Genomic DNA, 15,105 nt, shown 5'->3' on the forward strand with positions numbered 1-15,105 from the left:
CCCACGTTCTAACTGCATATTATTTTACAGGGAAGTATAAAATAGAGGACTACCTGAGCAGTCTATTTTAAATGTAACTGTGTTACCTACCTGTATGCAAGCATTTTATTCTCTGATATAATGCACTCTTTTCAGCTCTTACTTTTCAAATTCACAGCCATCTTTCCAGCTATGGATGTTTCCATTTTTCCTTAAAATAAGAAAGTGCTTAAGAGCACAATGACCTTTGAGTATTGGTGTGCATTTCTCTATCACATTTAACCTGCTGTGCTTGTGAGGCTAGCAATTGTTTTACCTTTATGTCCAGGAACCAGTATCTGTCTATTCTGCAACCAGTTGATAAGTTGGCAACTTGCCCCTTGGCAAGCCCCTTCCATGCTTGAGAGTCTAGCTGCTTTTGTTGGTGATTGAAATAAAGGCATATCCCAAAACTACAGATTGCAGTCATGGAAGCCTGAAGCTGGCTTTCTCGAGTGGGCACCATGTGGCAAGTCTTGAAGGTATCTATCACGATAATAAACTATTAGGAAGGGGGTCATATTGGAAAAGGTCACAGGGCATGGATATTACTTCTAAGTAGGCATCTCTACCATCTCATCAAAACTGACACGATTAGCAAGGAAACAGCAAAGTCACAGTGGGGCCCAGATGAACAGGAGTATCTGTGGATGCTAAATGAAAAAGCAAGCAGGGAACAGAGCCTGTGTGAAACAAGTCTCACAGGCTTCTCGTTCTGGCCTGAGAAAGCAAGGACCAAACAGTCCTTGGTAAAGGACTACAATCTTTGCAGGTGGTGTTTAGGAAAACAGTCAAGGGGTAGTGTTCCACTTAACCAATGATGGTGATGTGTTGCTTTAATGACCAATGAGACTTTTACCTCTTGGACTTTCTCAAACATGTCTATAAAAGAAGATTAAGAGTAATAAACTTTGCTCTCTTGGACAATGAAGCTAAGGGAGTCAGTGTCTTGCTTATCGCCGTTCCTAATATAGTGCAACAGGTATCCAAAGAGCAACACTCTGCACCTTTGAATACCTTGCAAACCTTAAAACTGCTCCTAGTTCTTCTGAATCTATGCCATTGTATTTGTTCTATCAGCAGTGTCAGCCCTAGTGAAGAATGAGCACTGCTGCTCTTTACCATTGTTTTATCTCAGCCACCTGACATGGCTGTGAAAACACTTGTCTGCACTCTACAACGTTCAGGAAGTCTACTTTGGATGCAACATCCAAACACACCATACTGTGTAAGCTTTGAGAGCTGTATTTATGCAGAGGAACTACTCATATCAAGACCACTGAGTGCTATAGACAGATACAACACTATGGACCAGCACTTATAAAGATCCTGTCCTAACCTTTATGGGTTGAAACTGTAGCCTCTAGGCTAGTAAGACAAAACAAATCTTAGCAGTGACAACCTGAAATGCATGAGAATTAGTCCACTGTGCCCTGGAACAAAATACAAAGAAGACCATGATGTAATGGTTCATCCAGGCAAGTATTCTGTTCCTGGGGAGTAGGCAGAGAATCTGCACACCCAGCACTGTGAGAAGCTGCAGACAGAAGAAGCATCTTCTCAGTCAGGGACATGAGGTTATCTTAAAAAACAAGCTATAAAAGTTGATATCCTTTCCCATATCACATTGAAAATTATCCCACATTACTTGAGCCATATAAACAAGAGCCTTAGTGTAAACAAGTGTCTTGCTTATGTCAGAGAAGTGACATAAGAAAAGTGAGAGGAACATCTCACACAGATTTGACTTATCTATCCCACATTAGGAGAGACTAATATGATTTTTAGAGGTGGTTATCACTGAGTACTGAGATGAAGATACTAACATCTGTGAAAAGAGAAATGAAACCTTTGGTTCTTTCATTGTGTGAGTTTTCTGCTATCATTGCTCCCTGGATTTGCTTAAGCCTGGTCAACATGACTTACCAAAGCCCTTTAAACTTGTACAGCTTTGAATAAGCTAAGAATATAGGTTTCAGGACATTGTCCAAAACCAGTGTTTTTCTGGTGTCATATATCCATGGGTTTTGAATATGTGCAGAAAGGCCATGTGTGAAATATCTTATTAAATGAACTGCTTTCAAATTTAAAAAGTTAGCAAGAATATTTAGATTGCTGGGGTGAGGGTGTGTGCTTTTTTGAGTATGACTCAAATTTTGCTGCAGTGCTACAGCAAGATGTAGGAGAGGACAATTGGCTTTAGGCAGTGGCACTGCTTTTTCATACACGTCTGGAGTGCTGCTAGAGCCCCCATGCCGGCTTTCCCACATGAGCTCGCCAGGTCTGCCAGGCCATCACCTGCGGCTCCTCATCGCCCTGGTTCAAGGTTCAAGGCTGGGACCCGGGCCGGGCCTCGGGGTGACCGGCCGGCAGGGTGACGCCCCGAATGGGCGCGGGGAGCAAGGGACGCGAGGGGCGCAGGCTCTGGGGTCCGGCGGCCGGGCGGGAGCCAAGCGTGGGGCGCACCCCTCGGCGTCCCCTCGGGGCGTTGTTCGCCCCCCGCGTCCTTCCTGCTTCCGGGGGCCGCCGCGGGGAGGATTTGCCGCAGATGACATCAGCTGTGGATGCTGGAAAGGCGGCGGCGGCGCGGAGGATGCGCCGGCTCCCCCCCTTCCTCCTCCTCCTCCTCACCAGGTCCCTGCCCTGCACCGTCTCCGTATAAAAGCGCCGCCGCCTCCCCACCCGCCCTCACTCCCTCCTTGCCGCCTGCGGAGCTGCCGCCGAGCGGCCCCTCTGCGCTCAGCGCCCCGGAGCCGCGGGGCGGAGGCGATGGCCACCGTAGTGGTGGAAGTGGACTCGGAGCCCTCCTGCAGCATCCCCAACCCGACCTCCACCTCGCCTAGTCTCTCCCACCGCTTCCTAGACAGCAAGTTTTACCTGCTGGTGGTCATCGGCGAGCTGGTGACCGAGGAGCACCTGCGGCGGGCCATCGCCAATATCGAGCGAGGTGAGGCGGCGGGAGCCGGGGCGCCGCGGGCAGCGCCGCGACACCCCTGCCGGCGCCCTGCCCCTCCCTGGGCGCGGCCGGGAGCCAGGCTTGTCCCCCGACACCCATCCCGCCGAGCCGCGGTCTTCGGCTCTTTATTCCCCGGGGGGTCCCGCCGCAATCGCCCACGCACTCACCTTCCCCCGGGTGCGGGGCGCGGGCGCTGCGGAGCGGGGCTGCCGAGAGCCGCAGCGAGCCCCCTCCCCGTCATGGCTGGGCGGAGGGGCCGGCTCCGGAGCGCAGCGCCCGCCGCCGAGCCCGTCTGCCCGGAGACACCGGCGGGTGGGCGTGGCACGGTCCGCACTGCGGTCCCGGTGGCAGCCTGGGGCGGACAAAGGGCGGCCGGGGATGGGGTGGATGGGCTGGGCTGGGGCTGCGGGGCGGCTGGCACCCGCAGTCCCCCGTCCCCCACCGCCACGCCGAGCCGGCGGGGTTCGGGGCGTTTTCCCTCTCGGCGGCAGAGGCTGCGCGGGCGGGAGCGCAGCCGCGCCTTTGTGTCTAACTTTGGGCGCTGGGACTTTTCTGTTGTCTGGGCAATTTTTCAGAACCCAAGTTCTATATACGTATATATATATATTCCAATATATATATATTCCAATAAAGAAAACCCATATAAGTAACTCTGTTACCCGAGTGCTCAGCCTCCTTATTGTCCGACTGCAGGCTGCTCTGACTCGGCATTTATTTGTCCTTTTCTTAAGACGGCGATGCAGGGTGGTATTGCAAGTGAAATGACAGTTTTATGAGTTTTCGTTGTGGCTTCTGATACAATAGATTGCAGTGTATATGCGGAGAGGGAAAAAAAAAAACAAACCAAAAAACCAAAACAACAAGCTGTTGCGGTGTTAGTGGAATAAAGCACAAAAGAAAATTATTGCCGGACCTTACAGTTAGTTAAACTCAGTTGATACCTGATTTTATAACATGTATTTTTTGTTTTGGGCTGGTGAAAACAAAGATTTCAGGAACTGCCATTGTTAAGAGTGGAGAAGAGATCCCGGAACGGGGAATTGGTAGCAGCCTTGTCATGTAGGTGTGGTTCAGCAGTCCAGCTAGGACTTCGTCTGTCTCTATTGTTGCTTTCTCAACCATTGTTGGTTTAGTTGGCTATTTCTCTGAATTCTTTCTCATTACTGTTTGAGGTAAAAGGCATCCTCATCTCAGCTAACCAGTTTCATCATAACCTGTTCATCTTTATTGCTACCATTGTCTCTTGGGGAGAGCTACTGAGGCAGGTGCTTTGTCATTCAGAGCTTCTTCAGCATTGCACTTCCTTAACTCTATCTAATTTTCAGTTGTGTTAGAAGAGAACTGGCTGTATTTTAATTAAATTGTCAAAGATTATAAAGGAAATTGATAAGATTTCTTCCCTCAAGACAGCTAATACCCTTCCTCTGAAGAAAGGCTCTTCAGTCTCTTCTTGAATGTCCTATTGTACAGTTGCTACTGCATAGCTCAGTTGCTGCTACCTCCTGCCACTAAGCATAACACCCACTTACAGCTTGAGGTGTTCAGAGGAAGTGTTTTGGCCTTTTAATTGATCATTTTGGATTATAAATCACCATGCTGCTTCTAGTATCAGACCATCTGATTGATGGATTTGCCTGCTAAGAAAACTGCTTGGTGAAATTTTGAGGTGCATTGTTCTGGATGAATACAGTGGGAGTCTGACGCTTTATCTATGTGAGGCAATTAGGAGCTCAGGTAATATTTTTCTCTTTGGAAAGTCTTCTGTAGTCTGGAAAAAAACACTTCTTGCTGCCTTTATTCTCAATAGAGCTTTAAATGCATTTTGGTTTTTGATAACTCTGTCTCAGTCTTCTCTGGTACCTCTCCTGGGTACCATCATTAAAAACTGTGGATTCATGCGCCAAACTGCAGAGCAACGTGTCAAAGAAAACATCTGCTGATAACACATCAGTGGCGTGATGCTACGCAACCTGGTGGAATGCAGAGTCATTTCTTAATATATCATGGGGAGGGAATGGTGTGGCAGGATGCATTTTCAGTAATTATATTTTGGATGTGACTTTGCCAAGGGGGCAGTCCTCCAACCCACCATCCACCAAAAGAGAAGAGAGGAGTGAAGAGAAAGCTTCAAGATTTTTCCACTGATTTAGCAGATGCTACTGGGTGTGCCCTGCCTGCTATCTGATTAGTCTTGTGTCTAGTGACATTGCACTCCTAAGACTGCAGAAAGGAAGAAATAGTTCCAGTTCAGCCATGTTTACAGCAGTTACATCCACACTGCTAATCCATCATTGGATTGACCTTGGATTTTAATTCCACGTTTATCTTTGTTCCACCTAAAACCTGATTTAGTGATATCATTCATTTAATACATTTTGCTACTCTATAATACACATGCATAATTTTTGCATCCAGATTGCTGAATCATGCAGTTGCAAATTTTGGATAGTCTACCCAAATTCCAGCTTCAGCTTCTAGGACCACTGTGTGCATGTAGGCTTTTTCCCCCTTGGCTTTTTTTTTTTTTTTCCTATTTATTTTGTGTTGAGTCCTGTATTTTGGACATTGCCTGGCTCAATCAGGCAGTGATTGTGCAATCTTGACTACATCTCATCAGAATCTTATCCCTAAAGCAAATTAGGACTGCATCTAAAGCAGCTGGGGATGGTAGACGAGTCCAGTCATTAGCAGCATTGAATAATCATGGTCCACATTGTTTAACCGACCTCCAGAAAGCATTGTAGTTTCTCTGCCCAAGCTTGGTGCCAATGGCCAGGAAGCAGTTTATCTTCAAGCTTCTTCAAGTTCAGCACTCATTCACTCAGTGTACTTCAGCTTTGTGATCAATGTCAGTTTTAATATTTACTGTTTTCATATGTGCTCTATGTGTATGGTATTATATCATCTTGGTGTTCTTGCTCTCAAATACTCCAACACCTGGAAGATATTAAATTCTATTTAGTCTGCCAAAACTTGTCCCAAAAAATGTACCATATGGCCAAGAGCTTTCTGAGGAAACAAAGTAAGGAGACTTGCTGCTTGTGCCTCTGAACAATGATGCATCAGTCAGGAAGTGGAGGTGGCTGGTTATAGCTCAGTTATTTTTCTCAAGTGGTAATGAAACACACAGTCAATATTGTATTTTCAGATTTTTGTAGAGATTCAAATGGCAGCTACTTAACATGTCGGTAGCATGTTACAGTAAGCTTGCTACTACCTTTACTTGGATGCTGACAAGGAAAAGCTATGGATGCATTCTTCTTACAGAGGCTTCAGGCTCTGAAATGCAGATTTTCATATTTGCATGGAGAACCTACTCAGAGCTGCAATGGGAGACTGGCACTGCAGGTCTGGTTTCTCTGCTATTCCCTCTTTTCTTCTCATGCTTCATCTCTGCAACATGGCTTCTTCCAGTCTAAGTTCTGACATTTCTGCTGCCTTGAAACAGAAAATACATAGAGCATGGGAAGTGGCATTGACAGTAACATCCACAACTTGAAATCCTGACAGAGTTACCAGCAGTGTTAATTCTAGACTCATTCTGAAGGGTTGGACACACACCTCTTCATGCATCTTGTTGTCAAACCCCAAAGTGGTCTAACCCAATAATTCCATGCAAAGGCATGCTCATGTGGGGAGGGGCCACCAGACACTCCTCACCAGCAATCCATTTTATGTTTGCTAGTGCCTGGACTTTTACTTGTAGTGTTACTGCCAGCTCATTATTTTGAAACAAGAAGATTTTTCAGAACAATTTCAGAACAAAATTATAGAAAAATCTAAAGTGTGATTTGGGTTTTTTGGGTGTTTTTTTGCTAGTTTGTTTTTTTTTCTAAAATTATTCATCAAAATCTCATGGAAGAAAATTAGAAACTTTTCTTTTGACTGCAATGGCTTTTTTTTTTTTTTATGTTTGAATTTCAGTCCTTAAAAATCTACTTTGGAATAATATATTTTTTGGTCATATAAGTGTTAAGGGTCTCACTTTATAAGTAGCTGGGGAAAAATGGTAGGGAACAGAAATAGGCAGTTTGGTTCTTAAAAAAAAAAGATCAAGCACAGCATTTTCAGATCTCAGAACTAGAGTACTGACACTTCATAAATAAAATATTACTTAAATTTTAATTTAAAATATGGTATGCTTCAAAGATACTGAATGGAGAAGTCATCAATTTAATACTTTGTTTTTAAATATTAATTACCAACATGCTAGGTAATGCTGCCTTTTTCTTCTCAAAAGGGCAACATGACTGAAGTGTCCTCTGGGTGATTCACTCCTCCATTTTTGTAAAGTTTTATATTGCGATTTTAAAGTCACTTCAGGGACATTGGTAGCTTACTGTGAAGTGACTACTACTGCCGTTCTAAAGCTGAGGCCTTAAAAAATGGTCACCCTTTGGAAAGGCAGATTGTCTTTTTCTGATTCCTGTCAGAATTCTTCCAAATGCATTTTAAAAAATAGCTGTGTGCCTTGGAAGGAAGCAAGGCTGGGCTTGGTATTTAGAAGTATGCAAATAGCTTGAATGCAAATAGAAAAATACTCAGTTAAAACTTCCAGTTCTCATGTGTCAAGCTAGATGTGTTTTGTATTTTGAATTTTAGGAATCCGATCATGGGACACAAATTTGGTTGAATGCAACTTGGATCAAGAACTGAAACTTTTCGTGTCTCGCCATTCAGCTCGATTCTCTCCTGAAGTTCGAGGTGAGTTTGAGAGTAGAACTGCTAAATTACACTCCGTAGTTGCCTGGCCCATTAGTTTTAGGGCCTTTTTAAAGTTAAGAAAACTCACTGTTTGATTGAACAGTTTCTTCATGTAGCACCAATCTAGTAGTCCAGTGACAGAAGCCTATTGTGGTAGGTAGAGAGCATACAAAATAATAACTGGAAAGGTTAGCTCTGTAGTTTGACAGAGGCCAGAACTGATGTCACAGCTGTTGCAGAGCTGCAGCTCAGGCCCTGTGATTCTTCCCAAAGAATTTGGATTTGGTTGTCTTTCTTGGTATGAGAAGCTGAGTTATGGTGAGTCTGCCATTACACATGGGAACTTTCTTTGGCTTGTATGAGGAAATCAGAAATGCACAGTCTAATAAGACTAAATCTCTTTTGCTGCCTTTTTTTCAAGCCCATTCTTCTTTAAGAGGAGTCATTCAATAAAGTGAAACATTTGTTAACCAGTTCTGTGAAGTGTAAAATTTGGGTTTGTTCAGGTTTCATGAGAATCAAGTGTTTGGTAAGTTTTCTAAGATCTCATTACTCTTGATACCGTTGCTGAATGAGTGTGGATGAATTTAATCAGGTTTCTCATGTGAACATATAAGACCTTTTCAAAGTAGTAGAGGTTTCTGTCATTGGTGAAATCACTGTGGCTGTGTGCATGTTGAGTGCTGCTGTACAGTACAACCTAGTTCTGATGAGTATTAAAAATTCCAGCTTCTGGAGCATCCCTCATGTGGTGAAAAAGGACTGTGAAATTTTTTATCATGCTACTAAATCACTTTTTTGAGCTCAGTTGCTGTACATTGTTGACAAAGAGACTCTGATGCCTTGCTAGCATGACAGCAATGACCTGATGGTTTTGAATAATGTACAAAAATGACTTGTGTGACTAATTTTTTCTTCTTGCAGCATATATTAGAACAGTTTTTGCTGTATCTCCCCATACATGGAGAGAGTAAAGCACTGCCAGATTTAAGAAAAAAATATATATTTCTACAATTCTTCCTGTGGTTTGAAAACCAACATAACTTATAAAACAGTACACAGCATGAAGATTTTTGAGTAAAGACACGTAGCCCCTTATTTATGTAGATGTAAACTGGGGCCTAGAATATTTGTCTTGCATTTCATTTTAATTGTCATTAAGCCAATTCAACTTCTCAGCTGAATTAAAGCTTTGCTTTACAGAGAGGGAATTTATCTTCAAGAAATGCAAAATGCAGTGTATCCCATTTTTGACATATGTGTTTTACTTTAAAACGTAAAGATTCCGTGTTGCTTCTGTAGCATAAATATTACTGCATGACTAGTATTTTTACTGTCTCTTTTAGATGATCCATTGTAATACCACTACATGAATTAAAATAAAATAAATACTTTCATATAATAAATAAGATGGTGCACCCCTTTTGCAGCAGAAAGAATGTAGACTTGTTTAGGAATTTTTCTTTGGAAATTGTGTTTTTGGTGGATTTTTTTCCCCTTGTTTGTCTAGACTTTGCTGTTTAATCTGTTATTGTGTTGAATTCCACCTTAATTGCATGTGACTGGAATTCATCAACATCTCTGACAAGCATAAATGAATGTGTTTTTCACTACTGCTCAATCGTCAAACAATAAACTGCCAAAATCTGTGTTTAAAGAGCATTAGGGGAGCCTGAAACTTGAATAAAGGCAATATCAAGGGATAAATCTATCTGTTTTGACGAACTTCTTGGCTAAAATTTTATGGAGAAGCGCATTTGTCCCTCCAGAATCGCATTGTACAGATCAGAAAATTATTTTAGCTTCTCTCTGCTGTTCTCTGATGTTGAATTCTGCTTGAGGCTCCTTTGTATCCTCTTTGCTGTTTGGCAGAGAGGAGGCTTTTCTGTTGCCACATTATAATAAGATTTCAGAGTGTTTAATTTCTGTTACAGCACCCAAATATTAAATTTTGGGTGTTCAACCACTGAAATGATTGAGTTTGATACCAAAGAGATAATTGTAAGTAAGTATTCCTTTATGGTTCCAAACTCAGAAACTGAATTTAGGTAACCAGGTGACCTTTTGTCTAAGGGAAGTATTCATCCAAGGTGATGGGGTTGCCTGTGGAATGTAATTAAACAACCTTTTCTTTTTTTCAGCCCTTTGAGTCTGAAGTCTCTGTGCAGCTCACATATAGGGACAGTTTACTCTTGAGGAAGGCTTCTGGTTTTGTCAGGTCTGACTGCTGTCTGACTGAAGCCTTTTTAATTAGTTATAGTAATTACAGTGCTGGCTGAGTACATGCTTGTGTGCTTCTCAGAGCAGCTTGAGGATATGGACAGCAGCAATGTGAAGGATAGGAATCTCTCTGCAAAAGGAAGCTTGAAGGAAATGGGGCCAATCTTGTCCCCATGCCATACAACTATGATGTCAAGGGAGAGAGGTGCAAGAGATTGCCTGTCAAAGTATTTGTGTCTATTCACTTAAATTCTTTAAGGTGTGATCCCCCTCCCTGTTTAGTGAATAGCATACTGGTACTGCAGGGAGCATGATTAGCTCCCAAGACTTCTTTGTGTTCTTTTCAAGGGGGTGCGTTGTCACAGTGGTATTTGTGCACATTGTATTCAGCTGTTGGGAAATTTATGAGTGATTTATATTCCTGACAAAGAAGATTCAGGATGGAAATGCCAGGAGATCTTTTCTGCTACCTTGTAAAGCAGCTGAGTTAGCAGACTCCTTAATAATAACAAATCTTGGAGAGGTGATATTGCCAGGTGCTGGTGAAAAATGAGTCACACAACTAATTAAGTGGTTGCCATGACAACAGGAACATGACTTTAAAGGGGTACTCCAGTGGTGCCTCTGTTTTCTTTGTCATGTACTGATAACTTCCATCTTATGGTAGTATGAAAAGGACAAAAAATGCAAACCATGTACAAGCTGGAAAAGGAAATGTGCATCTCGTAGTGAGGCAGAACAAGGGGAGAGTCTTGGGAAGAGCTCATTTGAAATTGCAGCTGTACCTACCAATCTTTGCTTAATTAACAAGAAAGTTTCAGCTGCATAAAGCAGTTTCACAAAAGACCATGTTTTTGGGTGGGGGACGGTGAAGCTGTTGAGGGCCCTTCTGTAGGGCTTGTACACTCGTATTTTATCCCTCAGTTTCCATCTGGGGACACTTAACTGTTGCATTGTTGCATATTCAAGCCCTTGTCTAGATAAGATCTGTTTTATTTAAATGGATTTGGGGGTGAAATAGATTTCACTCCCAACCTTCTAACAAATCCTGCTCAAGCTATGCACTGTGGCTACTTTGTCCTGTGGTTATCAAGAGCATCTATATGTATTTCCTATCTTTATAGTACCAGGAGGCCTCCTGTTGCCCATTAGCCAGTGCAGACACCAAGTGCAGACTTAAGTGAGTCCTTCATTACCTGTGCCTAAGACTTCTTTATTGCCAGCCTGCCTGCAGCCAGAGGGGATCTTGGCAAAGTGTGAGACATGTTTCACTTCCTCTTGGCGGCCACCTGCATCAGCAGTAGCAGTGGGCTTGCCTCCTTCAGGCTTCCTAAAAAGTCTTTGCTCTGTGACACTGTCATTACTCCATAAAACCTTAACAACTTCCCTTCTGACAGTTCCCATTTCAAAAGTTACTGCTTAGGACTAGCTGTGGAGAATTTTCAGATCTGGGAATTTTGGTCATCAATGTGCACAGCTCCACACTTCAGCAAAGTGGTGTATAGTCCCATTTCCTTTGCAGATCTAAAACCAGTTAACATCACACCTAGTAGCTTGCCATGTGAGCTTGAGGAATCACTAATAAAATCCTGAGCAGCATGGGTTTTCTGCTGATTTATTTGAAAACTGCAGTTCATGAAAATTCCTCAAGTCAGGACATAGGTACTTGAGCTAAACCTGTCATTTGAGATGAAAGAAAGGAAAAACAGACAAGAAGTCAAGACCAGATTTTTTCAGGCACTATTAGTTCCATAACTGCCTAGGTATTAATTTTACTTAAGATTTCAGGTAGCCTGGTATTCAGGTACATGCTACAAATATGATTCTTCAGGTATTTGGAGGCTGTGATGATACCTGGAGTAGATATTGAGTGGAATCATTTTAGCTCATTATATGTTTGGAGAAGTTAATTTTAGATGGCTACTAGACTTGCTTTATGTCTCCAAGTATTTGCGCATTGAAAGAAAGAAAATGGAGGCAGACTCAAAAAGGTAATTGAGCTGACTCACACTGCAGTGGCTGCAAATGGTGTCCCTGCAGGGTGACCTGCAGCTGCCAGTGGTCCAGGGCTGCAGCCGAGGAGCTGCCCAGCAGCACAAAGCCAGAAACCCCTTCGTCCTGTTGAGCATGTTGGTGGGAACATATGCACTGGACTGCTCCTGAGCTTTTTGTGGGGAGATGCTAGGATTTTGGTGGTTCAGGAGAGGATTACAAGGTAATAGACTATGTGTTTGGATACAAGAATTGTCAAAGCCTTCTTTTCTTAGTAGTATTTAAAATTCCAGAGATGGGCTAATAAGTCTCTTTATCATCTTTTTTGCAGTGAGTCAGGTGTTGCACTTACATGACAATCATTTTGGCATTGACTTCCATTTCTGCTTTTTTTAGGAAAGATCTCAAAGAAAATTAGCATGAATTTGCATTGCTGCCAAAACACTGGTACCTGCTTATGCTAAGCTGTTAGTGTGAATCAGCAAAATTAGTGAGAGGTTGTTTTTAAATGCCTTGTATCAAAAGTAAATACAGTAAGTTCAACCGTCTCAGAATAGCCCATGTTTTATGGGAACAGGTTTTGGCTTGTATGAGGCAGCTACCAGAGGCATGGGTTTAAGTTAGTTATGAATAATGATAGAATTTAAACATTACAAAAAATAGAATAAAAGAAGAGTAAAAAATTACAAAATTTGAATCCCCTTTCCTCTTTAATAGAATGAAAATTAAGCATATCTAATGGTATATTCACAAAGGTTAGTTTTTGAAGAGCTATCTGATAGACAAAATATTACTAAAAAGATTGAGGAATCTCACAAGCAACATATTAAGAATTATAATTCTTAATTTCTGATTAAGATTTCTTAAACTGAAAAGTCCAGCAATATTTTATTTCTGACCTCTGCCCAGTATCGTTTGCAGATGACCTACCTCTCATCTCTTTCATCATGGATTTATGATAAATGTGTCACCAGAAAATCACTGTCACTTTTTAAGTCTAATTTCTTTTTGTCATGTGCAACATTTTTGTCAGTTGTCCATTTTTCTTAGTTTTGTTAAGATTTATGTACTTTATTTTGCGGAATTTGTTACTTTCTCATCTAATCTTTCAGTTACTTGATAGAAACATTAAAGGTTTTAATTTGACTTTATAATGAGAAGAGACTTAATCCAAAGGCCTCTGAAATAATTGGATTGGATTTTGGATTAGAGAAAGTACTATCTAGTATTTTGAAGTTAGAACAAAGACAAAAATACCCCATAATTAGCAAAAAAATGAAAATTTTATCTTCTTTCTTAAAAGACAAAAATATTACTTTATTTGAAGTGACTTGCCTACCACTATATTCAGAAATAGAACCAGAGGTAAGAAGTGTTGAGACACTCCCTGTCTCCAGACTGGGTGGAATGGGGAGCTCGTGTTTATTCCCACTGCCAGCTGTAGAATGAGAGTTACCACTGTGGCTGCTGATACCAACCTTGCAAGTGTGTGAAGTGCTCCAGCTGCCACCCGCCTTGTCGAGACAGGTACAAGAGGTGCATCTGTGCTGGCTGCAAATCAGTGTGATCCTGACTTCCAGGAGTACCCCACAGGACCTCACAATCCCTATGAGTAGCTGAGTTGAGCACTGCAGACAGTTAATAGTCACAAATAGAAAGCTGGATATTTCCGTAACAAAGGTACACGTTTTTGCATCAACCCCCCCAAGATGGTCCCACCAAAAAGACAAGATGATGAGTTTGGTGTTGTAGTTGCTGGTGGTAATCTGTTCCTAGAGCTGAGAAGAAAATCAGTGCTCCTGGTGACCTGGATTTGCAGATTTTAATCATTTTATGATTCAAAACCAGTTGCTGATAAAAAAAAGGTGTAAAAATTGTATTAAAATAATAACTAATTCATAAACTTGTGTGAATTTCAGTATTATTTTGGTGTTGCAGTTTTATATATTTTAGTACTTGAAAGCTTGTCTGTAATGGTGAGATGAGTCACGGTCCTGTGTCCCTCTGCCCCTGTCTCCTGCATCAATGTGTGTGGGACATTATGCCCATCTGTAACTCTGGAAAGCTTGGGGTTTTATTTAAAACAAACCATCAGCCCCACAAAAGAAACAGCCCCCTCCCCCCCCCCCCCCCGCCCCGCCAAAAGCAAAACAAACGAAAAAAAAACCTTCTTGCAAAAGATTAGCCATGTTCTTTGACTGCATAATCTCTGAGTCATTCTAAGGAACTACACAGACCTCAACTCCCTTCTGTCAAAGGCAGCCTTTGGAAGCTGGACCAGTAGTTCTTCTGGAGAAAACTCTGTTCCCAGGTTTGGCTCCTGTGTCCTGAGTCACAGATAAGCTTTCCTAGGCCTTGTGAGCTCTTTATGGTGGATTGAGTATCTCCCCCACACCTGAGAGACTGGAAAGAGCAAAAGCAAGAAAACTCATGGGTCCAGATAAAGGTGAAACTATAGGTGAAGACAAAACCAAAGAAACAAGCAAAACCAAACCAAGTAGCACAGTGAAGGAAATTGCTCAGCACCTCACACAGACAAAATAATGCCCAGCCAGTCTCTGCTGACTAAAAACCCCACCTTCCTCCTCTGCTCTAGCTTTTGTTGTTGAGCATGATACTACATGTAGGTATTTGTGTTCTGGTCAGATTGTTTTTTTTTTTTTTTTGGACACCATTGTTGAACTTCTCCAAGTAAAGGGGATGAAGTTTGACAGAGCCTTAAGAGGGTCCAACTCCAGGAGTCTTGCTTCTGATCTTAAGGCTTAGAAGCAGCATACATCCTGTCATGGGTATTACGGCCATCTAGCATCCTTTCTTAATCTCAGACTGTGTCCTGGTCTTCTAGAACTTGCACAGAACTTAGACTTAAAAAAAACCAAACTTGAAATTATTTTGTATGTGGCCAGTACGTGAAATAGATATAGAAAGCAAGCCTTCAGGAGTGTCTTGGGATAAGATTTAATGCTTGTGGCAAGCTAATAATTAATTGGCATTGCTCATAATAACTTATATAGTGCTGTTGATTTTTTTCTGACCTATCATTGCTAGCTCCAAAGCTCAAATTCTAGAAGTTCATTAGACATGGAAGATTTGAATATTTTTCAATACTAATTAGGCTTTTGTATATTTTACTATTTCTAAGCAACTTTGCATATTTTAATCTGCTATTAAATATGCTAGAGTTGACATCTGGCACTTTCAACTCTTTTTGTTTG

General features: G+C 42.0%; 1 protein-coding gene across 1 annotated transcript in view; it reads left to right on the forward strand.

The window, feature by feature from the left end:
* Positions 1 to 2,751: 2,751 nt before the first annotated feature.
* Positions 2,752 to 15,105, forward strand: part of MAP1B (microtubule associated protein 1B) — a 70,595-nt gene continuing 58,241 nt past the window's right edge. Inside the window, exons 1-2 of the mRNA XM_058864835.1 lie at positions 2,752 to 2,965; positions 7,577 to 7,678. Coding sequence (XP_058720818.1) covers positions 2,788 to 2,965; positions 7,577 to 7,678 — 280 coding nt within the window. The 5' untranslated portion in view covers positions 2,752 to 2,787. The remainder of the gene's footprint in view (positions 2,966 to 7,576; positions 7,679 to 15,105) is intronic.

The sequence above is a fragment of the Poecile atricapillus genome, chromosome Z (genome assembly GCF_030490865.1).
Source record: "Poecile atricapillus isolate bPoeAtr1 chromosome Z, bPoeAtr1.hap1, whole genome shotgun sequence".
NCBI classification, from domain to species: Eukaryota; Metazoa; Chordata; class Aves; order Passeriformes; family Paridae; genus Poecile; species Poecile atricapillus.